At 36.0% G+C, this 27,500-nt stretch overlaps 2 protein-coding genes across 2 annotated transcripts in view; one reads left to right on the top strand and one right to left on the bottom strand.

Moving 5' to 3' along the window:
- The window catches only part of LOC136852639 (uncharacterized), an 11,752-nt gene extending 6,184 nt beyond the window's left edge, over window positions 1–5,568 (top strand). The window contains exons 2-5 of the mRNA XM_067127574.1: window positions 970–1,065; window positions 2,597–2,704; window positions 4,239–4,303; window positions 4,742–5,568. Coding sequence (XP_066983675.1) covers window positions 970–1,065; window positions 2,597–2,704; window positions 4,239–4,303; window positions 4,742–5,453 — 981 coding nt within the window. The 3' untranslated portion in view covers window positions 5,454–5,568. The remainder of the gene's footprint in view (window positions 1–969; window positions 1,066–2,596; window positions 2,705–4,238; window positions 4,304–4,741) is intronic.
- Window positions 5,569–12,657: 7,089 nt separating this feature from the next.
- Window positions 12,658–27,500, bottom strand: part of LOC136852638 (uncharacterized) — a 135,871-nt gene continuing 121,028 nt past the window's right edge. Inside the window, 6 exon segments of the mRNA XM_067127573.1 lie at window positions 12,658–12,797; window positions 14,666–16,478; window positions 16,480–18,490; window positions 24,082–24,234; window positions 25,181–25,380; window positions 26,798–26,939. Of these exon segments, the coding sequence (XP_066983674.1) occupies window positions 12,748–12,797; window positions 14,666–16,478; window positions 16,480–18,490; window positions 24,082–24,234; window positions 25,181–25,380; window positions 26,798–26,939 (4,369 nt within the window). The 3' untranslated portion in view covers window positions 12,658–12,747.

The following is a 27,500-nucleotide window of genomic DNA, read 5'->3' as shown; positions in this document are numbered from 1 at the left end:
GTGTATAATATATATATATATATATATATATATATATATATATATATATATATATATATATATATATATATATATATATATATATATATATATATATATATATATATATATAAAGTACATACATATACCATAAGCTAACTGAGCATGTACTTACATTCAAATATACAAAGCCACTCGAAAGCTACGCGTGCGTTACATTAACATTGCCCAAGAATCATTTCACACGACAGTAAACAGTCATGATTTTTTCCACGAGTGAGCCAACACGAAAAGCCTCGAATAAATTCATTTCAACAATGGCTCAGGTCCCTCACGCCTTCAAAGATTTCACTGACGAACAGTCATGAAAAATTTACGACGTGATTTTAACAATGGGTCTGAACAATGAGAGCTCGTATGTCATTCATATATATCCAAATAATTTCTGATATCTATTTGAAAGCACCCATGGGCGCAAGTGAGAGAGCCATATGATGTTGCAGTGATTTTAGGTCTATAGTACTAATTGATGTCAAGGGAGCGAGTGCTCGAGTATTTACATTGTAAAGTATTTCCACATGAACAACAGTTAAAGACCCTGAGAGACAGACAGATAAACAGAATACGAGAAAGATTTTATCTAACAAACTGCCGTCACAAGAACCAAGGTCAACAACACCGTTACAGAGAGAGAGAGAGGAGGGGGGGAGAAGAGAGATTGTGGGGGCGGGGGGGAGGGGGGAACAGAGGGTTCTAAACTTAAGCAGAAAAACTCAGATCTAAAAATGCCTCAATCAAAGAAAAAAAATTCTCGGTCCTTGAAAAGGAGAAAGTCAAGCAGAAGAGTCACAAAATCCACGAACCCGTTAAACGGAGAGTTCAGTACTGACCCATACAAACTTGACGCTTCATACTCGAGTGCCGTTGATTTTAAGAGTACTGTATTATCAATCAGTTGTGTTTAAATTATTCTTTTCTTTTTATTTCCAGATAATCGCCTGCTGCACGTGGGCGCTAGCGGCCTCTCAAGGCCAGTTCGACTATGCCTATGATTACGATGCTCCCGTGGATGCTCCCGCCCCACAGGTGAGACTAATCTTTTCTCAGATAGTTTTCATATTTTTATTATAGTCCAGAAGTATTCTGAATGGAGAAAGAGAGAGAGAGAGAGAATGAGAGAGAGAGAGAGAGAGAGAGAGAGAGAGAGAGAGAGTTAAGTATAAGCCAAACAAAGATTGCTGACGTATCCAGCTGAAGGGATGGGATGATTTAGGCCTAGTGGGACATTATAATGAGAGAGAATCTTACGAACGTATTTGCAAAATAAGAGCGAAAGAAAGAGAGAATTAGCCAGTGAGCCAGCACTACCATTTTGGCTGAAAGGATATGGAACTTTACCATACAGGAACGGTGAGACAACCGTCATATTTGCTAAAGAAAATGGGAAACTTTAGCTCACAGTAAGAGAAACTAAGACCAGGTATGCACGATCAGGTTTACCTGTAAGTTCACCTGCGACCATTTGACGGATGAGCGTCCACATGAAAAGAGTAGAACTATCAGTTGGACCGTCAACTCTAGGTCATCGTCCTCAGTTCTCGTGGCAACACTATATGGAAGCGATGGAAACTCGCTGGCTTTGGAGGAGGTGGAGCAATATAGACTAGCTGCTGCGGTAATTCACTTAATAATTGGAAAGAACAAAAAGGCATAAAAGTCTTATTGCCTATCAAAGAGAGATGTCTACTCTGATGCACTATTAATGAGCAAGTTTAAATTAGGGCAGGGGGTTGGCTCAGCTATTTATGGAATGGACCATGAAGCCTACTTTCACTAGTGACACCTTTCACAAAAAGCAGGACACTGGCCTAGGCCCATACCAAATTGTATTTATCACATGGAAATACTTATTTTTATTAAATGATTCGGATTCAAAACGGCCTACAGTTAGCGCTGCAGGGTCTAACAATGAAAAGAATTAGGCCTAAACATAGTTAATTCATATTCTGGTCCAGGCAGCTGAGATCCTTTCCAGGCAAAATCCGGCAGTGAACTGTCATAAAATTGTTGCTTACCCATACACACATACGATCACTTATCAGTCAGTCGGAAAAACTTTAAGTAATTCCATCAATTCATCCGTTTTGGTGAGTGGACTGACTCCGCTCACAAATTGTCGTCTACACGTAAGTGTTAACGTTAGTTTCGATGAACTGACAGGTAAACCTGATCTTGAATACCCGGCCTAAGACAGAGGATCCTCCAATTTCATCAGAATCAAGCTAGCAACTTCAGCAAACAGCACAAACTTCTAACTTTTCCTCAAGAAACTAGGCCTAACAATGGTCAAGTCTGAATAACTCGTATGATAAAACATACCATGAATTTAGACTAAAGTTTTTGCCAGGTCACTTGATTTATCCATTAGTTTTCTCTTAAGGAACTAGGCCTAATGATGGTCAAGTCTGAATAACTCGTAAGATAAACCATAACATGAGTTCAAACCTAGGTTTAAAAGGTCAGTTGATTTATTTAATAATCTCTTTGGTGCATTTTTTATTTAATTTAAATTTTATTCGTTTATTTCTGTTAAAAGCTTCGTTTCTTTCCATCACAGCCTATAGCCAGAGGACCACCCCCCGCGACATTCCAGCCCCAAGCAAGGGCTCCGGCTCCTCCCCGGTCTAGACCACAGGGCAACCGACCTCCACCACCAGTCCAGCAGGTATATTTGAATAACTGCTGTTATTATTTTTATTATTGTTATTATTTCTGCTTTCTATAACTACCCAGGTGCCTTTATTTTTCCTTAGATTTCTCAGTCCATTTATTACTGTTGAAAAAGTCATTTGGCCAAGGAATCCTCCACTTAACAGAATGCAAGGATAACAACAGAGAGAAGAACTGAGCGAATAATAATAGAACTGAGATGAAAACAATTGAAACCAAGAAGTAAATGACTATAACTAAATATATATTAATAATAAAGAAAGGGATATGAAAGAAATTAAGGGCAAACTGTCATTGGCGTTTTAAAACCTTTGAGTGCCAAGCATCGAAAGTTCTTATTATGCCATAAGAACAATTAGAACAAGGAGGACAGAAAAGGGTCAGAAAACACACATTGCATATGGAAGAAAAAGATGTCCTGTGCCGAAAGATAATACATGATTAAATTAGTATATGTGATAATATTTCACTTTGTTAAAAGATTTCCACGAATCCGTGTAACACAAAGAGAATAGAATAACCTTCTGTGAAGAAGTAGATCAATGGGTAGCCTACTTACGGTCGCATAATTTGAGACCTTTTTTTTGTGGGGGGAGGGGGGGGGAGATAATCAGTATTTTGCCACAAAACTTAACTTTAAATTAACGTGAAAAAGCCGTGATCGTTTATGTTCTCAAATTAGTTTCCGATATTAGCTGCCTGATGCTACGTTTGATGACAAGATGCTAAAAGACGCCAGGAAACCTGTGCGTGTGGCAGCAGTCTTTCATGACCATAATTAATGAGACGCCATTGTACCGAACAATTAACAGTCCCATTGTTACTCAGAATCCAAGAACACTCACATGGAACAAACCTGGAAGCCAATAACCTTCTTAGCAATATCGCAAAGAATACGCGTATAGTGTCCATCCTAAGAATATAGAGATTATAAAATAAAACAAGTAAAAATTGCGCCGAAGTGTCTTCGGCGCAATCGAGTTTTCTGCACAGCCGCTACAGCGTATAATCAAGGCCACCGAAAATAAATCTATCTTTCTTTGGTCTCGGTATCATGCTGTATGAGCTGCGGCCCATGAAACTTTAACCACGACCCGGTGGTGGCCAGTCCTATATAGTTGCCAGAAACACGATTATGGCTAACTTTAACTTTAACTAAAAGAAAAACTACTAAGATTATAGGGCTGCAATTTGGTATGTTTGATGATTGGAGGGTGGATGATCAACATACCAATTTGCAGCCCTCTAGCCTCAGTAATTTTTAAGATCTGAGGGCGGACAGAAAAAGTGCGGACAGAAAAAAGTGCGGACAGAATAAAGTGCGGACGGACAGACATAGCCGGCACAGTAGTTTTCATTTACAGAAAACTAAAAGTAAAAAAAGCAGTTTCTACATCAATGTAATCAAGTCCTTACACAACTCACTGATATTTCAAACCTTCTAATAAGCTATAATGCAGTATTCTGTCTTGCAGTTATGAATTTCCTGGATATTTTTACCAAATCAAAAAATACTTCTTTCTTTCCAGTCTTCTCGTCTTGACTCACTGGACAGCTTTACAACACCTGTGTCCATTGTTAAGGATACAAGGAGGTGAGTTTAGTCCTACAGTTGATGGCTGCTATAAACAGAAACAACAACAGCAACAAGGTACAGCTGCAGAAACAACAACAATAGCTACAACACTTATAGTTAAGATCGTCACTGAAATAGTCATAGCATTTAATTAGATTAGCAACATTCAAAGTTAGAATCAAAATATTAGATTTTAACAACAACAACACCACGAGTAATGACATTAATAACTGTTGTCACTATCATAACCATAACATCATTAACATTCGACGCGTGAACTGTAATAAATAAAAAAAATAACTAAGGACAAAATTAATGAAGAAAAGAACACCAATGGTCTAATTAGAGTAAGATTGTGTTGTGATCTTATAAGACTAAAGAAGTGATTAATAGCAACACCAAATTCTCTTACAAATCTTGACCTTCTCATCTCTTAAAACTTTCTCATCTCAACAGAATCGACACCAAGACAGGAGCCTTCGTGTACGAATACGCCGGCGCCGACGGATCGGAGAAGCACGAGGTTCGCTACTCCAACGGCACGGTCGTGGGGAACTACACCTTCATCAACGACCTCGGCGAGAGAGAGACGCGCTTCTACACCGCCGGCGTCCGAGACCCGTCGGCCATCGACGAGACCACCGACCCAAACTACGTCGACCTCGGGAACTACGATCTCTACAAGCACCTGGAACAGCCATACATCCACTCCGACGGCACGCTCGGTTCGCTGAGGGCTGCTCCCAGACCAGGACCTCCTCAGCAGGGAGGTGGTAGACCAAGAGCTCAGGGTGGTCCCAGGTCTTCAGCTCCAAGGCCCGCTGCGCCTAGACCTCCTCCTCCTCCACCACCCGCAGCTCCAGTTCCTCTGGACTTCAATGACGACACAGCCCTGTTCCAGCCAGGCGCACCTGGTCTTGCTCCAGTCTTCGACTACGAGGATTTGGCAGCGGCTGCACCACCCCGACCCCCACCACCACCACCAGTAGCACAGCCTATCCCAGTGGCTCCACCTGCCCAGTTCCTCCCTTCGCCAGCTACAAGAGGTCGCCAGGGCGGAAGACCCAGGGCACCAGCCCCACCAAGAGGAGGACAACCTCCGAACCTAGGTTTCTCTGGGCAGTCAGCAGACGCCATTTTGGATTCGCTCATCAGTCGGTTTAATTGAGAATGATGATATGCAGAAATTAGGAGGAAGCGAAATGAATTTGGAATTACGTGATTTAGACTATAGAACTTTTATGAAGGTTTTATAACTATAATAAATTATTATTCGTTGTTCATTTGCTTCTCTGCTTATCTAGTTTTGTTAAACATAGATGATTTAAACTAAATGATTTAATAATTACTCAGTAATTGAATGATATATATATATATATATATATATATATATATATATATATATATATATATATATATATATATATATATATATATATATATATATATATATATATATATATATATATATATATATATATATATATATATATATATATTACACATGTAAGAACGTTATCTCTGTTTAACAAAACTGCATTTCATAAATAGTCTGTTATGTTGATATGTTGTTATAGGTGTAAAGAATTTCGTCCCTAAAGCCAACGATAAAAGGTGTCGAAAGTAATAGTTTTATTTCTGTAAATTGATTGATAAACTCAAAAACCCACCCAGGCCAATTAACACTCATTTTTATATATATATATATATATATATATATATATATATATATATATATATATATATATATATATATATATATATATATATATATATATATATATATATATAGCTTAGGTTATCCTCATCAAACAAGTCTCTCCTATAGAATGGATACGAAGTAATCCAATTTGAAATAAAATTACGCCACTGGGAGAATATGGACCCAAGTCTTACATCTAATGGGATACTGCAATAAACGACTAGAAAAATTGATGAATCGGCAGCAACATATGGAAAATAAAGCAAATGCTACAATCCTAGCAAACATATAATCGCTGCTGGACAAAGATAACGTTATACAAATCCTGCTTCAGTACAGTATTATAATCACTGGAAAACTGCAACAACATGCGTGACAAAACTAATTTTAAATGGTTCAGCATAACTGAGAATATAAAAACGACTTTAAAAAACCAAACCTCTAATAGTGACAATGTCTAAAAGAATTCTGTGGAAAAAGACTAATAATGCTGTCGATAAAATACGGCAACTGTTATAACAAACTAAATCACTGGAAAAATGCGATTGCTAACCTGACAGCTTTTTCTAAATTGATCTTGAAAGGAATAAAAACACACGTTAAAAGGTCAAATATGATTGCAGCCTTGCAAAGATATATCGACAATGGACGTTTTACCCTGCAATAAAAAGGAAGTTGTAACCTTTACGGAATCAATTAAACCCCAACCTTTAATACGTCTGCATTACTTATTGGTTGCAACACTGGCAAATCACCCTTAAATGCAGTAATGGCAAAAGAAGATAACATAACAACCCTTAACAATTAACAACTGTGGATTCAGAGAAAAAAACTAACTTTCGTGATTCTTCACGAGAAAATTCAAGAGCAATTTGACAATTTTCAAATCGTTATTTTGTACTCGCCGAAATCTTCGGTATTAGCCAGACCCGTTCCTTTCTAGTCAAGTTATCTGCTACTGTTCTACTGGTGGCAGGCAAGACCACTTTAGCAATTAGCCTAACTACAAATCAGATTGTAGTTGTGTCTGTCAACACATCGGGCTCACTTCTGTCAAGTAAACAAACAAATTACATCTGTCAATGTCAAAAGCATCTCCTTCTCCCGATTAACATAAACGCACATTAGTGCAGTGTGATCAAAATACATCACTTCTTTCTACAACACTGTTTCCCACGGAATGACTGGAGAATGTAATAGACCTCACGAAGACATTTGTACGAAACTTGAGACGTCAACGGCAGGCGAAGAACCCAGTACCTTATTCCCCTTTTCTATCATACATACAAAACTAATCTTCAAAAGTCACTTAGACAATGGATTAGTGTTTTCATTTCTCGACATTTTTGCAAACGTCGACCCGATACCCACTTTTGTCTCATTCGTAATCTCGACAGACATGAAACGAAACTGATCTGCTCCTCCAAGGACCAATTGTATTTAACTAGATGTGATGTTAAATCGCTGAAACATCAAAAAGGTGCGGAAAGCAGCAGCATTTCAGGAATGAAAGGTCTACTAGAAATTCTCAGCTCTTATGATGCTTTTGAAAATTATAGCAACTTTCAGAAATTTGCAAGCATGCTGTTGGATGATCTTAAAGAGTTATAATGAATGATGTCTTTATTTTGGTTAAATTTTTAAAACTTATATAAGGCATATAAGACTTTTTACTTCTCTGCAAGAAGGTCAATTTCTCCCAATACCCGTTTAGCAAATGCCTATTAGATGATGTTCCGAGTTATCATTATCCTAGTTTGGGAAAAACTGCTCAATAACTCTCAAAGCTTCTCTTAACTATAATGAGAGAGCTAGGACTAAGTGAAGCATAAGACATAGCAGTTCCTTGTGATAATCTAAGAGACAATGCTGACTGCATAACAGCTTGTTGTGTAAACAAGAGTTCTGAGGCCGGAACTGGGCCTTCAAAACAATTACCATTAAACTCGATCATCTTTTAGTCCTTCGCTGTTCAACAATCAGGCTTAGTACTTGTACGGTAAATACAGCGCCGGAGTTTGCTACTGCGATCGAACACAAAGCATTACTGCAGGTGATCAAACGGACGAAGTTGACCTTTTCAAAAAGCCAGTCGGCACCAAATTTTAACGGAGAAGAGTTTCTGAAACCATAATATTTCGGTTTCTGAAATCGATGTTTGTAGACAGTCAATAAGGTTTTCGGATCTTTCCTAGATAGTGATTTGATAGTAGGCCGTAAATTCTGAGCTATGCTACGAAGAGATTTTATATTTGTCACGCATATATCATTAATAAATCTGATGTGTAATGTGAGATCATGTTCAAGATAGCATTTTAGGTCAAAGTTCAGGAAAGAACTTGCTACCTAAGGGGTCACTTAATTTCACAGAGTTTTTTTTTTTTGTTGCATATGACCTTGCAATACTTTGAATTGAACTGAATTGAACATAGAATTTAGGCCAAAGGCCAAGCACTGAGACCTATGAGGTCATTCAGCGCTGAAACGGAAATGGACAGTAAAATGTTTGAGAAGCCTAATAGGAGGAAAACCTCGCAGTTGCACTATGAATCAATCGTTAGAAGGGGTGGAATTTAAGATGGAAGAAAAGAATATGAAAGGAGGTAGAGTAAAATGAACGACAGGGGTTGCAGCTAAGGCCTGAGGCACGCTGCAAAGAACCTTAAGTAATGCCTACAGTGCACCGCATGAGGTGCACTGACGGCACTACCCCCCTACGGGGTTGCAATGCTTTGTATTCATCTGTGGGTCACATGTATGAGTTAAGTTACTTCTTCCAGATGGGAGGACTTGGTGATGAAATGGTTTTGGTTCCCCTGTTAATTTGTTCAGTAGATATGTGGCGTTTTCTGTGAAAGCATCTAGATGTTCACCAAGGATCTCGTTCCTGCAACAACAAGGCTCGGCCAATATAGTTTATTCAACCCATTGTTGAATTTCTTCATTTCCCTTGTACAGCTGAAACATCATTATCAAGAAAAGAATATTTGCAGAGACCCAGCAATCGTTGCCTCTTCAGCCTGTTTCAGTAACGCCACTGCTAACGTCTCACGAAGGTGAATAATGGTGAACCTTACTCTCATACCAGACATCTTACTAACTGAACGCACCCTCAACCAGAGACCCAAGAGCTCATGAGCGAGAAGCTCAATTTTTTTCGAAGAAACTGTACCATTCTTACTCTCATGAAAATTTATAGAAAATTTATTATTACTTGGTTAAAGGTAACTAATTACCAGTGCTGTCTTGTCAAAAACAAATCTCTAATACACCAAGGAGAGCTTTTGCGTCCAGTCAGAAAATATCAACAGTGAGTTACAGGTAAGAGTTTTATGATAAAAACACAAAGCCTCTTTTAAATTTGTTTGTTCTTTTGATGCTTAGAAATTCTTATTCTGTTTGACAGATACAGAAAATTTGTTTTTTTCTGAAATACGGTATCCTTGTCTGAGCTCACCACAGAAGTTAAACTTTTATCTGTCAAGATAAATTCCTTTATTAATGCTTAATAGGAATTTTATGTTAAAACAAGGAAGAAGAAAACACGACAAATTTAAGAACATAACTTTATCCATGATAATTCATGTACAATAATAAATTGGTACTAAACCAATGTACAAAGAAATCGTTTTAATTTTATAAGCACAGTGACAACTGAAAACAAAAACAAAAAAATTAACAAAAAGAGAGAGATAACGTAAAACGAATACTAACATACATAAACACGTAAACAAAATATTTATAATTTATTACAAACATAAATAAAAGCTCCAGTCATCCTCGCACAGCACATAAGAAATTGTTTGTTTGTTTACTTACTTAATATTTATTTATTTAGTTAACTGAATTCAGTTTATCTCCGGTTCTTTAAATCACTCTTTATTATAGGGAGGGAGACGGTAAAGTTATTTATAAGCACCTGGTCTAGGGACAGACCATTTTCATTTGACTGAGGGACGTTGCACCACTAAGAATTCATGTCTTGTCTTGCAATAAGGTAGCTCGTTGTTTCCATCAGGTTCTAAGTTGACACATTGAGCATATATGTATAAGTAAATGTATATGTATATGTACATGTATATGTATACGTATATATATATATATATATATATATATATATATATATATATATATATATATATATATATAATCTTTATAGAGAGAGAGAGAGAGAGAGAGAGAGAGAGAGAGAGAGAGAGAGAGAGAGAGAGAGAGTTGTAAAATAATTTGTGAAAAGCACGTAGATTCACAAAAAAGGAATCAATTTTGAACCTCTCGCAATCTCATAAATAACTTCACCTGTTCCCTGTTTATTTGCAATCCATTTATTTAATCGGTAAATTCGTTTTATCTTTTTATTCATGCCGCGTTTACATTACTTATTTGCCTGTTTTACCTCGTAGTCTATATCAAAATGGCTGGCAGAACATTAAAAGAAAATAAGAACAAAATAATATTGCAACTTGCACGATAATTTATACCAATCAAAATTGTAGCTTACATTGTAGTATATTACCTTCAAGACAGTTTCCTCAGGGAAGAACGGCTTCTCCTGGTGTTTTCAAAAGTTACGAAAGAGTATTATAATAAAATCAAAGGCTGAAAGAAAAAATATGTTGGATTATGCTCTTTATCCTTGAAGGTTTTTATATATCGATCTATAGAAAATAACGCTATGAAACAGAGTTATCACGGAATTCACACAATCTCGAACTTACGGCATAAAGACTGATAAATACTTGTGTAACATTCATCATAAGGGCAAGAAGGGGTAATAATTGTCCTGCAACTCGTTACTTATAATAATTACTTAATAGGTACTTGTGACACGCATCTCTAACTTAAATCATCTTTGGGGGTTATCAATACCAACATGCAAATATCTTCTTTTGATACCAACGTCTCACTGTCGCTACTTAGTCTTCAAGAATATTGTCCCTAGATTCTTAAAGAATGAATTTTTTTATGGAATGGAAAAGATCTACACATAATAAATGATGACGCTGAAGACGCCAATGTTTTTTTTTTTTTTTTTTTTTTTTTTGGTCAGTCGAGCCCATACTGCTTTGATTTTGGAACCTACGCTTCTGAACCTGCTACGAACATTTTCTTTTGGCAATGGGTCTGCAACCATCAGGCTTACTGAGCGTCGCACCTTGTAAACCTACTTTTCTATAGGTAAATTATTTGGAAGAATATGAAAAAACGTAATTTGTTCAAATTTCTTTGCTTTCCTGCATGAAATTCTGCTTCTCAGAACACAAGGTTCAGCAGGTGCAAGATACCGGAAGAGAATCCGGAAGTCTAAAGAAATGTCAACTGAATTTCTAGAGATGACTTGCAGAACTTAGAATTGGTCTGCCATTAATACATTCATTTGAACATTTTGACTATTTCATGAACGACACCGGTGTTGACTGGAACGCCTCTCTTGAAGTGTATGACCGGTTTGTTTATCACAGTTCCAGGTGCTTTCCGTTTTTTCGTAGTCAAACTGGAGTATACAGAAGTTTGGTTCTGAAAGCCTTTGAACTGGCCCAATATCTGGTTAACCAGCAGAGACTCACTGCGATTTGTACTGACGATCTCATGCGTCTTCACCTCAGGCTGGTTAAGCCACTTCGCTGCCCTGCTTGCCAGTGTGGGTCCCAGTGCCTTTGGGGTCCATCTTGGCTTGCTTGTGGGTGCTATGAAGGGCTGTTTTTCGGAAACAGCAGTACTACTGCTATCATTATTCACTGATGAATCGGTAAATGTAAATGGGCCTGATTTGACCTCACATGAAAAGAAGCTGAGGCCCAAAACATTGTCGGTTTTTTGAGTCACAGTCTCTAGTAATCCAGCTGTGTTATCGTTACTTATAGGATTTGCAGGTTTTGAGTGGAAATTCAAAAGACTACTTTTCACTTTAGGAGAATCACTAGAAGTTTGGGATTCTACATGATCATTACTTGTTCTGCAACTTATGAAGGGAGTTTCAGTAACAATATAAAAACCTTTCTTATCTGAGCTATTCTTTGATTTGTCAACTTCAGAGGAATTAGACATAAAATTTTGTTGAATAACACAGGGAGTCTTAGATACTTTCGATACACCACTGTTTGAACTACTTAAATTTTTGTCTAAAGTAATTGTAAATGTATTTTGGTGAATTTCATTTGTCTCTTTAACAGGTTCTAACGTAGGCACTTTGGGAAGAGGCTCTACTAAATTTTCTATATCAGCCGAACTTTTTGAGCAATTGAAATTTGATAATATACTTTTTTCTGTTGTAGAAAAATTTGTGTTGCTTTTAGAATGTAAGAGGGCCTGGCCGGACTGAGGATGGTGTGGAGTCAAATTGGCACCCATTCTCTTGAGTGCCTTGACTGTATCTATGGCCGCGTGCCAGCGCTGGCGTATAACATACTGCCGCAGGTTCGCCTTGTCCAGTTCCTTCTGTTCCTTCTTGGCACTGGATTGCCTCCCAAGCTTAGAAATCCATCGATGCTTCTGACACTGTTCAGGTGTCAAGCGCGAGCTGGTAATATAATAAGACAGTGACAATTAGCACTTTCCATTATTTGCATTTCTACTACCATCACTACTTTTACATGTTTGGCTGCCACTGGCAACCATTTTTATCAGGGTGCTGAAACCCCCAAATCTCATTCGCTCACTATCACTATCACGGAGGCAGGGAAGAGCTTCTTACATATCATCAGGGCAACCATGGGACTAGGCCTCATGGCTACCACAGAAACAGCTACCATCCATGAGGCTAGGTGAATGTAGGAGAACGCATAAGTCCTTGAGGTGCAGGTCGACGTGCTGTCATTAGGAATAGGAGGAGGGAAGATGCAGATAAGGCTCATGCTTTGAAATATATTAAGTACTTGACATGGAAAACTTTTTGGGGAACTTAGTAAATACTCTAGAATGCTTTGTATTTAAAATCCTCTGATTAGGTTCTGTCATTTGAAACGTATACTTGCACAAAAAAACAATGGATTGTGATTGTGAAGGTTGGCACTATCTAGGCTCAGTAATTCTTAAGAGTATTTACCAAAAGGACAAAGGAGTTCCCCATATAAATGAAAGGACTTCTCTTGGAGGGATGATGAATGAATATCTGCAGGAAGCAAGGTAATAGAGCAATGGTTGTAACTTACTATGGTTCAACATTCACTATCAATCTATACTGTAGTGTAAAAATTTACCTAATATTCAAATAGGGAAATACAGTCTTGTCAGAGAGATGTATATAGTTTTACAATGTGACAAGGTAAATTACCATGATTACATGGTATACCATTTAAAAATATATATATTTTATCAGAGCCTAAAGGTGTTCTATTATGTAAAACAGGCATGGTGTGTCATCTTAAAAAAGTAAGCATTCTATACATTCTATGCACAAACTAATGCAAGACATAATGACTTCAAATTCTATTAACCTTGAAAAAATGTAGTAACTATAAAATTCTAAAGTCTATATAATGAGGCGGCTTATAAAGAAAATGATTCAAAAGTTGCCAGCAGTTTCTGACCAGATGAGGCATGTACTGGTACAAATGAATTACTATGTTGAATTATTCTTTAATCTTTACAATTATATTAGTTTCCAGATCAAAAAAAAAATGCAGGCAACAATTAAACCTATCTGCAGAATAAGCAGCTTTAGTAATTTCCAAGACCAAAGACTGTACGACAATTTTTAAGCACTTGTAAAATGAAAAGGATTTTGTCTGTAAAATCCAAACAAAAAAGTCCTGAGGAGGGAAAAAGATTTTCATTTAAAAAGGGTTCTTTTGTAAAAATTTAGATTTTCATTCAGGAAATACATGCAACATTCAGAAAAGGGAATACAGTGGGGTATGTTCTTACTGGAACTCTTGACAAAAGGGTAGGCCGACCACACCTCTTAGCATGACTTTTCCCATCTTATAATGTAGACATAATTGTCACAGTTCTATGGATTCTATGCAGCTGGGGTACTTAAACAACAAAAAAATAAACAAATAAATGAATAATTTAAGTCAAAATTGCCTTAATATCTTCAAACAAATACCTTTTTCTGGATAACTGGAGGAGGTGAGTTACAGCAGTTATAAATATCAGTGCTAACCAGGCAGTCTCTCACACCATGCAACTTTTAATTCATCTCAGATATCTAGGGACACAGATTTGTCTTGTGTCGAAAATTCTTTTCCAGCAAATATGTTTAGCGTGAAAACATCTTTGAAAACAGCCAAGGCTGCAACAACAAAATGATATCCACCCAGAAACAAGTTCTTAGATTGTGATGTTAAAAGCAACCATTGCGACAGACATTAACTGATAAGTACAAGTTAATTTATCAAGGCATGGAAGCAAAAAATATACCAGAAAATTTTTAAAAATCTGGCATCGATTTCATTCGTATGGGTGGATCAGATTTAAAAATTAAAACAAAACCAAAATATATCTTTTGTCAAAAGTCTTTGGCCCATTCATGGGTTAAAGTTTTTAATGTTTGGTCATTCCAGTGCTGTCTCTTCTACTGAATATAACACTGTTTCTCCTAACATTTCCAACATTGTTATTGAGTGAATCTACATTCTGTAAAACTTCTCCTTGAGGTACCCCTGTGGATTTCCCAACCTTATCTAAAAGTCTATTAGTGAGATATTTTACATGAGTTTTGTCACTGGACTTACAAGATATGAGAGGAGTTTTAGCATTCTTGTTCTCATCTAGGCTGTTCTCCAGTAGAATGGGAGGAAGAACCTTTTCTGTTGTCTTTGAAAACACCATACTACTGCGTGTCCTACTAATTGGACGTTGTGTGCGCCCTGGTGTCTGTGTTTGTTCAAACTGAGAAATCCGGTCTTGTGCTGAGAACAGGAGAGGTCCGAGCTTTTTCTTCTGATTTGGAGAAGGAGGAAATTTGCTTTTCCTTTTAAGACTATCAGTACTAGTAGAGTCCTCAGCAGAAGGGGATTTTTTATTGTCAACTTTTTTATCACCGGGAAGTGTTTTCATACTACTGACTGAACTTGTTTTCATGAGTTTTGATGATCGAGGAAGAGTATAAGACTTAGAATCATCTGGTCTTGATACATTATTAATGTTTAGATTTTCCTCTCTCTTATTTCTTTGAGGAATTTTGCCTTTTTCAGGAGGTTTTGGAGGTAGTTCACCACTTAATCTGGAGTCCAGTTGGAAATCCTTAATTTCACTGATCTCTAAAGAATCTTGCTTTAGGAGTAGATTATTTGTCATTTTTGGAGACGGTGAGCGGGTAGAACTGTCAACTGACATGTGGTCATCTGACTGGGAGTACTGTGACAAATCCTCAGTAGTCCTCTCAGCTTTTTGAGATTCCTTCAGTGTAATAACAGGAACTTCAAAAGATGGTGATTTTGAAAGATTTGTTCGTGATGGAGATCTTTTCATAGCACCCCATGGAGTTTGTATCAAAAGGTTTTCAGATGAAGCAGAGCTTTTGAGACTTAATGTTGATGGCTCCCTAGATAGAGGGTAAAGATTCGGCTGCTGTTTACTTGGAACTGGAGACTTATCTCTATGTCTCTCTGTTGGAAGAGGAGATCTATCTCTGGGTCTTGGTGACACATCCCGTGAAGACCTTCCAGTAGGTTTAGGAGAGCTGTCTCGAGATTCCCACTGGGATACACGTTCAGAGGTTGATGAAGGAGCAATACGCTGATTTTGTACATTTCCTATGTCAAGAATCCATGCTACTAACTTATTATTAGAAACATATGCAGGATCATTTTCATCCTTGACTTTGATGGTTGATGGTTGTGTCTCTGTTTTATCACGATCATGCTGTGATATTGTTACTCCGGGTACAGACAACAATGTCCCACTTGGACTCTTCACTAATGTTGCAACAGGAACATCAAGAGAATCCTTAAAAGTACTGCATTCTTCATCGCTTTCAATATGTTCACCTTGAGGTACAACAATAAGATCAGGCCAGGCCTGAGGTTCTATCCCTTGATCAGCAGAAGCCATAGCACTGGCACCTGATAAGCGCTCAAGCTGAGATGGAGTTAGTGGAACATCCCTGGAAGGCCTTCGATTTACTGGTGTACCCTCTCTAGTTCCTCTGGATGGTGGTCGTTCTTCACATGAAGTTTTTCTGCTAAGAGATGGAGTGACTGCAGGTGTCAGGTCTCTTCCTGGGGTGTATGATACTGGCACATCCCTTGATGGTCGTCTCTGACGAACTGGTTCATCCTTAGGTGAAATAGGAACATCTCTAGACGGTTGCTTCTTTAACTGTTTGGTTGGGGTTGAGCCTCTAGAACTATGGTCTAATTGATCACTTCTGTCAAATTTAGGTGAATGAGCCCCATCAGGAACAGGAGATCCTGGTGTTGAACCTCTAGAACCACGATCACTTACTAAATCTCCTACTTCATACCTTGGAACAGATGTTTTCCTTTGCCTTGGAATACTGCCTCCAAACTCTTCATGCTGAAGTGCTATGATTTCAGGGCGCTTTTAAGGGTTCCTTTGGTAGGTTTTCAATAGTTTTGACACTACTTTTTCTCTGGGAATCCATTGCTTTATAACTATCACTTACTTTACGCTGTAGCTCTCTGCTGCTTTCTGATAGATTGTTCTCCTTTCCTGCTCTTTGATCTAAAGACTTGTTCATTGCATTTGTTTTATTTTCCACCTCATTCAGATTTGGTGCTGTAACATCTGATTTAGTTTGGTTATCACCTACCATTTTCAGGTATTCTTGATAAAGTTTCTTATGCTCTTCCATATCGACTTCTTTGGGTTTTGTACTATGAGGTTCATTTTCCTCTGTAGTTTGTTGCTGTGGTTTTGATTTTGCAGAGGAATCCTTTCCAAATCCAAATCTTTGACTAAAGGGATTTTTCAGGCTAAAGCCAGACTTCCTCTCACCCCTCCCAACTTTAATGGCTTCTTTCTTTTCTAAGTCTTTCACTGCACTAACACTAGCTGACTTTTCAATGCCAATAACTTTCTTTGCAGGAAGTTTCATTTCATTCTGCTTTTTATTGTTATTCCTTGTTGGTTTTGGGCTAGACTTCTTTGTCTCACCTTGTACCTGAGGCTCTTCAGTTTTCTTTTGTGCTTCATTAACCATTTTCAAATATTCTTCATATTCTTTCTTGTAATCACTTAATGGTTTCTCATTGATCTTTCTAAGTGTTTCAGTGGCACTATCCATGTCTGGTGATTTTGTTTGTTCTTTTTCCTTCACTGGAGATTCTGGTAGCTTAACTCTGACATCTAATGGTTGTACATGATTTGTGTCTTGTATATTATCTTTTCGGCTTTCAACCTGTGCATAACTGTCAGTTGATGCAAGTGAGTCAAGAGAAGTTGACCTCTGGTCAACAGTTTCCTTTTTCTCTGGAATATTTTCCTTGTTCTGCACTTCTAGAGATTTTTCTGCCACTTCTTTCTTTTTCTTCTCTTCTTCTAAGTTTTTCATCCGCTTGCGTTCTTCATATGCCTTCTTGTGCTTCTCTATTTTGGATTCTTTTGCACCCTTTTCAGCATCAGCAGTTTTTCGCTTTGAGTCTACAGGTTTCTTCGGTATATTAGTTTCTGGTATCTTCTTACCGTCTTTAGTAGGTTCTTTCTTTAACTGCAATTCATTGTGGTTGGATATTGTACCTTCAGTAACTTCTGCTCTAGATTTTTCTTTGTTGGCTCTGTTGTGAAGTGCAACTTCAGAATCATTAATCTCACTAGGTTTATCCTCATTTTCTTTGTTGTTTATCATTTCCTGTTGTTGCAATATTGTTAATCTCTCCTCAAGTTCTTTAGCCACTTCCTCTGGAGAAGGTTGCTTTGATAAAGCTTTTTGCGGTTCTATTGTGTACCTAATGAAGTCATCCTGATCAACAATATCTAAATCTTCTTCCGGTTCTGAGATATCTCCTGGGTCAGATGGAGGACCAACCACCACAGAGGCAAATGAATCTCTGGAGGTCCAGCCTCCAGTCTTGACTATTCTTTGTAGATCCAGTGCAATAGGTGTACCTATCAGGTATGGGGAATTTGGGTGTGAATTCCAGCGGTCTACAAATTCTTTCAGCTGCTTCTTTGTTAGTTCTAATTCCTCTTCCTTTTTCTTCACTTCTGACTGCCTTTCCATTTCCTTTTTCTTTTCTTCTTCTTGCCTCTCAGCTTCTTTTCTCTTTGTTTCTTCTTGGATTTCCAATTCCCTTTTCTTCACCTCAGTTTGCTTTTCAATTTCTTTTTTCTTTATTTCTGCTTGTTTCTCCAGATCTTTTCTTTTAGACTCTACCTGCCGAAGTAACTCAGCCTCCCTCTTTCTTCTATCCTTCTCATTCTCCTTTTCTTCCTTAAATATTTTCTCCTCTATACTCATGTCCTCCTGATCAGTCTCTTCTTCAGATTCTGACTCAGATTCCAACGCGCGTTCTGACAAACGTCTTCGACCGCTGACGGGTGGGGGTCGTTTAAGCCAGCCGTGGTGCTGGCACTGAGCTGGAGTGAGGCGCAAACTGTAAAGCAAGCATTCCATCCAATCAGAAAGAGAAAGAAGAAAACAGTCTGCATCTGTGTTGTACTAAGTCTACTAAATCTTCTCCAAAGAGACATAAGGTGAGGGATTAGCCTTTGACATTATTGAGGCTATTCGAGTAAATAAAGTACTTGATCAGTGATGTCTATACATGAATTAGTTTATTGTTATTCAGTACTAACTAGAATTTCTCTCATACAAATTCTGAAATACTCACAGTGTTTCAAGCTCCTATAAGGGTTGAGTGGATAACAGACTCTTCTCTAGATTTTGCCGAGATAAAGATCATACTATACTGATATAACTCAGCTTAAAACTTCCTTTTCTTTAATTACAATTATTCTCTCAAGGAATTTCATAAATGCATTAGCATCAAGGCAAAATATAAATCCCATTTTATTAACATGATGATTACTTATCACAAGTGTCAAAACTAACCCAGCACCTCATTCTTGGGTAGGAGTCCTTAACCTGTATAGTGAAACATTAATGGTAAATAAAAGAACACATCAAATTTAGTAAGATTAAAGGTAGGAAGACTCTACAGGTGTTAACACTATTAAAAGAAGCAAAGCCTATGTCAGGACATAGCTGACACAGTTAACCTGAGTTTTATTAATGGGGCACTGAACAACACTGAAACAATGGCCAGATAATCAGCTACATAGGTCTATAGCACAGTAAATGTTACCTTGTGTGTACTGTGAAAGAATTTTAATTGTTCTGTTTTAGATGTGAAAAATATTTGTGTTAAAGAAAGAATTTATATGTCACATGATACTCTTGAGTGTCCTAGATGGTATCTCTTCTCTCTATTGTTAGCTATATCTGTGTTCATCTTCTTCCTCATGCAGAAGATCTGACAAAGACGCAAAACTGAAACTGCGACAGCTGGAGATGTTGCCGTCAGTCTCCATCCCAGCTGAAAACAACAGCTAAAGAAGGTGCATTAAGAACAATGATCTGAATTTGACCAAGAAGTATTTGATAAGAAATTCTGTTTGAAGTATGATACAATTTTATAGAAGAATAAATATATATGATGAACTGTTCAAAATTCTATCTATTTAATAATCCTATTAAATGGCCCAGCTCTTGAGACTGAACAGATCATATATGGTCTTAAAGAATGAAAGAGAAGAAACTGAATTTCAGATAAAGAGGAATGAGTTCATATATATAAATAGAAATTGTTTGACTGTCTAACCATAAACTGAAAAACTTTATTATTTCTTAACGTTAACTTTCGTGGCTACAGAAGTATTATTTATCTAAAAGAAATATAATTTTAGAACTCAGGTTTGTTGGTTCAACAGTAACTGCACCTGCGTAACAGAAAGTAGGAACACAAAATAAGAAATAAGACAAAGAAAACAAAAGCAGCGTCATTCATGCACATTTTTTGGAGCAAGGTATCCTTTTTAAACATGATATTGTCAAAATTTGCCACATCCCATAACCTTCTGTAATTTAAACGTGATTCCAGAAGGTGCTGGTCACCATTCACAGATGGATGGAATGTTGGGCAGTGAGCCAGGAGTAGTCTATTGACTTAGCGACAACACATATATATATATATATATATATATATATATATATATATATATATATATATATATATATATATATATATATATATATATACATACATATACATATTATTATAAGGTGATATAATATTTATAACCATTTTGTAAGTGTTTGTAGTGTCTCTGTGAAGATTTTTTTATTTTTTGCTTACAAGATTCGTCATTTGTTGTGAAGACGTGATTTTAAAATGTCTTTTCTTACAGATATGTTGTGGGTTAAGAAAACTTATGATTCTGTGGGATATTTTTCCCCTTTCGTTTAATCTTTTGAAATTGTATTATGAAAAGCTTGTCAGGTCGCTACATCCTGTCTGCCAAGGGAAAGGGTGGAGGCTAACCTCCTTGTTTGTTCAGGTGGCGAGTTAACTTATCACTGTGTGCTTATTCCGTCTGTATTAACTCTGCCTATGCCTATTCTATTCGTAATTTAAGAAAGAGAGACATAGAGAAGTAGCCAATAAGTGCTGTCATTTTGTATCTAATGTTTGCCCAGCTGCCCAAGGTTGACAAAAGATTTTTGTAGCTCTGGCCAGGAAGTGTCAATCATAGCGATAAGGTTCCGCTTCGAAGCCATCGTGTATACCTTTGTATACATGTGTGTATGTGTATTCATACATGTGTATTCTGTGTGAACACCCTATGTGTATTCTCAGCCTACGAAACTTAAAATCCAGTGTCTTGTAAAAGGCAGGGCAGTCTGGTAGCAAGGGCCATTAGAGGAAGACCTCAGACTCTCTCTCTCTCTCTCTCTCTCTCTCTCTCTCTCTCTCTCTCTCTCTCTCTCTCTCTCTCTCTCTCGATAGTCCCGATATATTATAATGGAAATAACAGACTGTCTGTAAAAGCTCTGTTAAACTCGTCCCAGGAGTGTGTTAATTTTGTAGAAGGGTTCAGGAATATTTTGTACAAGCGTTGAAGAGGAGATATATATTGGTGTAATGTTTACTAAAGGTAATGTGGTGAATATTGAGTTTTATTAATATTCTTGGTAAAAGAGAATTGTTGTGTTTGAATAAGTTTTAAAAAGAAGTGAGTCTGACTTTTCTTTTTATAAGGAAAAGTTATATAAAAGATTGATATAGTTTTTAAACACATTATTGGTGATTGTGGTGTTTTCATTTTTGTGTATCGCATTCTTATATATCTGTGCTATCATATTATTGTGATTTTATTGTTGCCGTGTTTTGCTGGTAATTTCTTAGCATTTTGTTAGTGCCTACCTGTTATAGAGATTTTTGGAGAATGTTATGTGGATTTCAATCAGTAATATTTTGGTGACTGTTTGTAATTCTTGAAACAGGTAAAAGCTTGGCACTTAAGTGATAGTTAATAGTTTGATTCTTATATAACCAGATTGTTTTCTTGATAAACCAAAGTTTTGTGAATTAAACTTAAGAGATACTTAAGTCTTACACCGTTGTCCATTAATGGTAAATCTTTTGAGATTGTAAATTTTACATATAACTTTGAACTTAGAAATAAACCTGTTTGTTTAAAGTTTTTAAAACATAGCGTTTCATTTTGATTACCAGTACTTACAGACATTAATGAGTGTGTATGAGGTAAGTGATATTCCTGTTTGTTCACCTAAGACTTATCTAGGTAAAATAGAACCAGAGAGACAGCTACAGTGCTGGTTGAAGTGAAACTCATATTCCATTAATCTGGATATAACTTAGTAATTGTTACTTCATCCATAACTTGATAAAGTTACATTGATTTTCTCCAGTGATAAGTAAGTTTGTGGGATCATTGTACCTTTAGTGATTCAGTCGAAGCTTTGTTATGAGGTTTCAAATATCTGGCCGATGTGAGGTAACTTTTGATATTATCATTTGCACAACAGATTTGTTGACCTATTTGTGTAATAACCAGGTGCTTGATCACTTGTAACAATATATATATATATATATATATATATATATATATATATATATATATATATATATAAATATATATATATATATATATATATGTGTGTGTGTGTGTGTGTGTACATATATATATATATATATATATATATATATATATATATATATATATATATATATATATATATATATATATATATATATATATATATATATATATATATATATATATATATATATATATAAATATATATATATATATATATGTGTGTGTGTGTGTGTGTGTGTGTGTGTGTGTATGTATTAGGATGCATACATACACATATCTAAGTCAACAGACTACTTCAGGCTCACTGCTCAACATTCCATCCATCTGTGAATGGCGACCAGCACCTTCTGGAATCACGTTTAAATTACATAAGATTATACAAATGTACTGCCTCTGATTTTCCTGTTGCATATTGTGAGCACACACAGACGTATATGTATGTATGTATATATATATATATATATATATATATATATATATATATATGTGTGTGTGTGTGTGTGTGTGTGCATATATGTCTGTGTGTGCTCACAATATGCAACAGGAAAATCAGAGGCAGTACGTTGACATAAAAAAGTTCTACAAAATATGTGCACTCCGAATAACACAGCCTCTGGCAATTGTAATTGGATAATATCTTTTTTCCTAAAGCCATGCTGTAACATAAAAAAAGGGAGTTTAGAAAAAATAAAATAATTACCATAGAAAATTGGAAATTGCTTTAAAAAATATAAAAAAAATCATTGTTACTGTTAATGTTAGAAGGGTCAAGCAGTAATCTGGAAGAAACAGTAATCGTATCATTAAAATCCTCTTATTAACATACATGTAGAAGGTATGTAGGAATAACATGCGACAAAATTAAAAGTATTATTTCTTACTATTAATTTTCAATGTTTTACAGAATTAATCAATATATCATATTAGAACAAAACAGTAAATGAATATTTAACTAGATTCAATCTATGATTTAAAAAGAATTACGATATTTCAATATATTCCCATAGCAAAGTGAGACAAACGTCAGTATATAAGATAAAGTAATTAAGTAAAATAAACTGTCAGAATTCTGAAAAATTCTGAGTTTCTCCTGTACTACTACGGCATGATCTATCAGCAATTCAATCGTCGGATGTTGTACTTTTTCACTTTTCTTATCTCGTTATCTTGATGTTTTTTAAGTGCTCTTCTAATCTTAGAAGTTTAATCGGTTGTTGACTTTATTCAGTGAGAGTGACCCTCTGTATTTCATTCATTCCACCTCCGACTATTTGTCTTTGTAGTTAGCTTGGGAGGGTGATTTCCATTTTCCATGAGTATCTTATGATAACCATTAAAGCTCACTAGGCTCAGATGTCATTCTTCTAGAAGGCCTTCTTAGTCAGGTAGAATATGAATCACAGCTGATGAAGCACCTAATGCATAATAGCAGATATTTAGGTTTTAAACAAGCAACCAAGTATACATATCCCCAGATACTAAGCCTAGCATACAAATTTCCAAGATGTACAGACTTTCACCAAACCAATCTTCAACCAAGTCAGAACTGAGTCTCATTTTGAGGTGTCAGCCAAATCAGTGCCTAACACATAGGCCCCAGATAGTTTCCTCTTTAACAAAAACAGTCTAACGCATGACCATTTTCCAGATAGCTAGTTTTTAACCAGACCAGACCCCAATAAATATATCCGGACAGTTTGTCTTTAACAAAAATAAAGATATCGCAATTTCATCCAAGCAAAAACCACCTCGTATCGCCCAGATAATCAATCTTCAACCACCCAAGGCCTAATATCATATTCGTGCAAGTTAATCTTTAACCAAACCAGGGGCTAACATATGTGTTCCAGTAAATTAATCTGTAAAAACACTGGGGTAGATCACGTATCCACCAGATATTCAACTTTCAATCGAACACGAGCGGAACATTACACCACCCAGTTAATTCACCTTCGATTAAAATAGAGCCGAATACAATTTCCTAGCAATTCAGTCTTCAATCAAGACAAAGCCTAACATTTCTGAGACTCTTGTGCTGAAGGTATATCTCCCTTTTCATTACCTTTTATCGAGCACCAAAAGCTTTCTGATGAAGTCCTTGGCATCTTCGGACACGCTCTTGAAGGCTTCGTCCTCGAAGTCGTATTTGTTTTTAGTGACGTTGGTCATTGTCTCGACGTAGTTGTGGCCCATGAAGGGAGATAAGCCGGACAATCTGTGGGAAGGAATATCTAGAATAACTGAAACTTTGTCCCTAAAAACAGGAAGTTAATTTCTGCAAGCACAGTCTCTTATACATGATTTTATGCGCAAAGGGAAAGAAATAACCTGACACCTACAGTATATACTAAAAACAAACAGATATGGGACAATATTGTACCATTTCATAATTAATTTCAGGACACTATTTTGTAACTTTATAATTAATTTGAGGACAATGTCGTATCATATATAATTAATTTCAGGATAATATTATATAATTTCATAATTAAATTAGGACACTGTTATATATTTTCATTATTATCTTTAGGAGACCAGTACGTCATTTCGCAATTAATTTTAGGACACTACTATACCATTTCATAATTACTGTAGGACAATGTTGTATCATTTCATAATTAACTTTAGGTCGCTGCTGTATCATTTCACAATTAATTTTAGACACCACTGTATAATTTCATGATTTATTTTAGACACCACTGTATCATTTCATAATTCATTTTAGGACTCTGTATCATTTCTTAAGTTATTTTCGGTCATTCACTAAAACGGAAGTGATGACACCAGTACCAGATGCTGGTACCAAATACAATAGATTCGAAATCCAAAATATATATATATATATATATATATATATATATATATATATATATATATATATATATATATATATATATATATATATATATATATATATATATATATATATATATATATATATGTATATATATACATAATAAAATATAATATATATATATATATATATATATATATATATGTGTGTGTGTGTATGTGTGTATGCATGTATGTATGTATATATATATATATATATATATATATATATATATATATATATATATATATATATATATATATATAATTAACACAAGAAAGTAACCACTTTCAGGCAACACAAGAAATCCTTCTGCCAAGTTACTCACAGGACATAAGTGATCACACCAACGCTCCACATGTCAGTACCGAAGCTGATGGGCTCGAAATTGACGACCTCCGGGGCCACGAACTCCGGGGTACCGAAGAGAACCTGGAGCTTCTTCCTGGGGTCGTACTTCCTTGCCAGCCCGAAGTCGCAGATTTTGATTCTGTTGCCCTCTCTCGACAGACAGAGAATGTTTTCCGGCTGAGGATGGAAAGATGGAAAAAGTTAGCTTTATTTCTGCCGCTGATCCGAGAGTGACACATATAAATGGTGCTCTCCAGAGGTTCTGGTTTGGTTAAATAAAATAGGAATTCCAAAAAGCCAAACTTTTACCTCTGGTTTTGTTATTTATCAAAACAGCGATTCCAAGCAGTCAAACATTTACCTCTGGTTTTGTTATTCATCAAAATAAGAAATCTAAGTAGCCACTAGGTTACTACTACTGTTTATGTGTAATCATTATCACAGAAAATTAGAATTCGGAAGATTTGGTATATTGTGAAATGTATGTTTGTTTGCATTTACGTATTGTTTTCCCTGAAACCAGCGAAAGCATCCCATTAATTTGATATAACATGAAAGTAGGATATCCTCAATAAACAAGGATATAGTGTTGTACTCAGGAAATAACCAAGAACCAAAAGAGAATAATAAGCAGTAATACAATTCCAGATTCCAAAAGAAATTTTTTGTTGTTGAAAAAGGCTAAAACTTTATCTTCGAATACAATCTAAGATTTATCTATGCGAAAGACGTCTCGTATTCTTGAAAAGGCGGGGCAAGAGGCTTCCTAAGACATCCATGGCAAATAAGAAAAGCTGCAATGCTTAAGAAATCTGATTACTGCCAAACTTTTGATGATGTGTCGTAATTCAATTTATTTTGAGGAAAGATTGCCTAACATTCAATCTATACATTACTTATGTTATAAATAGAAAAGAAAGCATTTACAGAATATGAACAATGTGTGGTTATTTGTAGCTCATGAGAATTATGATATAGTGTTGTCACCCTTTCTTATTAACTACATTGTCTGTTCACCAACTAATCAATGTTATAGAGAATAAAGCAAATAGTAATGCACATCTTGATCCTAAGTGCAAGTAAATTATTTCATAAACCGGTGCATATTGTTAAATCTTCAGAAAATAAACGAATTTAAACAAGATCTCTGTCACCATGAATCTCGCCTATAAACTAGTCATGTGAAATGGGGCGAGTGAGTTAATGAGAGAACGAGATTTATCTTCACGATGATTCTTCAGCTTCTTAGTAATGTGAAACAGAATTGACTCAGCTCTTGTGTATGTGAGCATGAATGTGAACACATCAGCAAGAATTCAAGTTTGCATACACCGCGCATGAATATTTAGAGGAAATTCACGTACGCGCTAGTTGTATTTCCTTGCTTGTGTTGCACAATATGCACCTATACACCCATGAACCAACAGACCTCACACACACACACACACACACACACACACACACACACACATATATATATATATATATATATATATATATATATATATATATATATATATATATATATATATATATATATATATATATATATATATTAGCAAAGTGTGTATTTAAATAAAAACGAGACAATAACCTTCATATCCAAATGAAGAATATTCTTCGAGTGGATGAACTCTACTCCTTCGCAAATCTGTCGGACAAAAATTGTGCAAGCCCTTTCTGTTAGGACGAAGTCGTCGTCAATCACACGTTCGAACAGTTCGCCGCCATCAACACTGCAGAAAAATAAGATTAGCACACTGAACAACATATTTACGAACGAAAATATAGTGTTAAAGTACACCATAAAATATCCTAATTATTCTTAGCTGTGTACTTGGTACTGGATAATTGCTTTTATAAATCCTCAAGAGTAGCCCAGAAAACATACTGGTGCCATGATGTCTGTGAAGTCTGTCTCTTGGTATGAGAAAGACAGACCCTCCTCACTCACTTGGCGTTTCTAATGATAATTGGATCGCGCTCTTTTCCTTGTAAATTTCAGGACAGATTTCAGTGTATGTTCGTCATCTAAAAACATGAAACAAGAACAAGTATTACTAAGTTCTGAAACCTCTGGTTGAGTCACAAAACTAGCAGATTGTGAGACAAAAATCAGGAATAATTAGTGATCGTCCTTTACAAGTATTTTTTAAATTGCTTTTTTTTATTGGTTTAGTTTATACGTCTATTTTGCATGTCTAGTGACATGTTTACATTAAAAGTAATGAACAGCTATTTGCGCCTGTTTTAAAATTTACTTTGTCAGGAAAAATTGTCTCGATTTTGGAGTGGAT

The sequence above is a fragment of the Macrobrachium rosenbergii genome, chromosome 25, assembly GCF_040412425.1.
Source record: "Macrobrachium rosenbergii isolate ZJJX-2024 chromosome 25, ASM4041242v1, whole genome shotgun sequence".
NCBI classification, from domain to species: domain Eukaryota; kingdom Metazoa; phylum Arthropoda; class Malacostraca; order Decapoda; family Palaemonidae; genus Macrobrachium; species Macrobrachium rosenbergii.
Note: the sequence above shows the minus strand (reverse complement) of the source record. Positions and strands in the feature narration are given on the sequence as shown.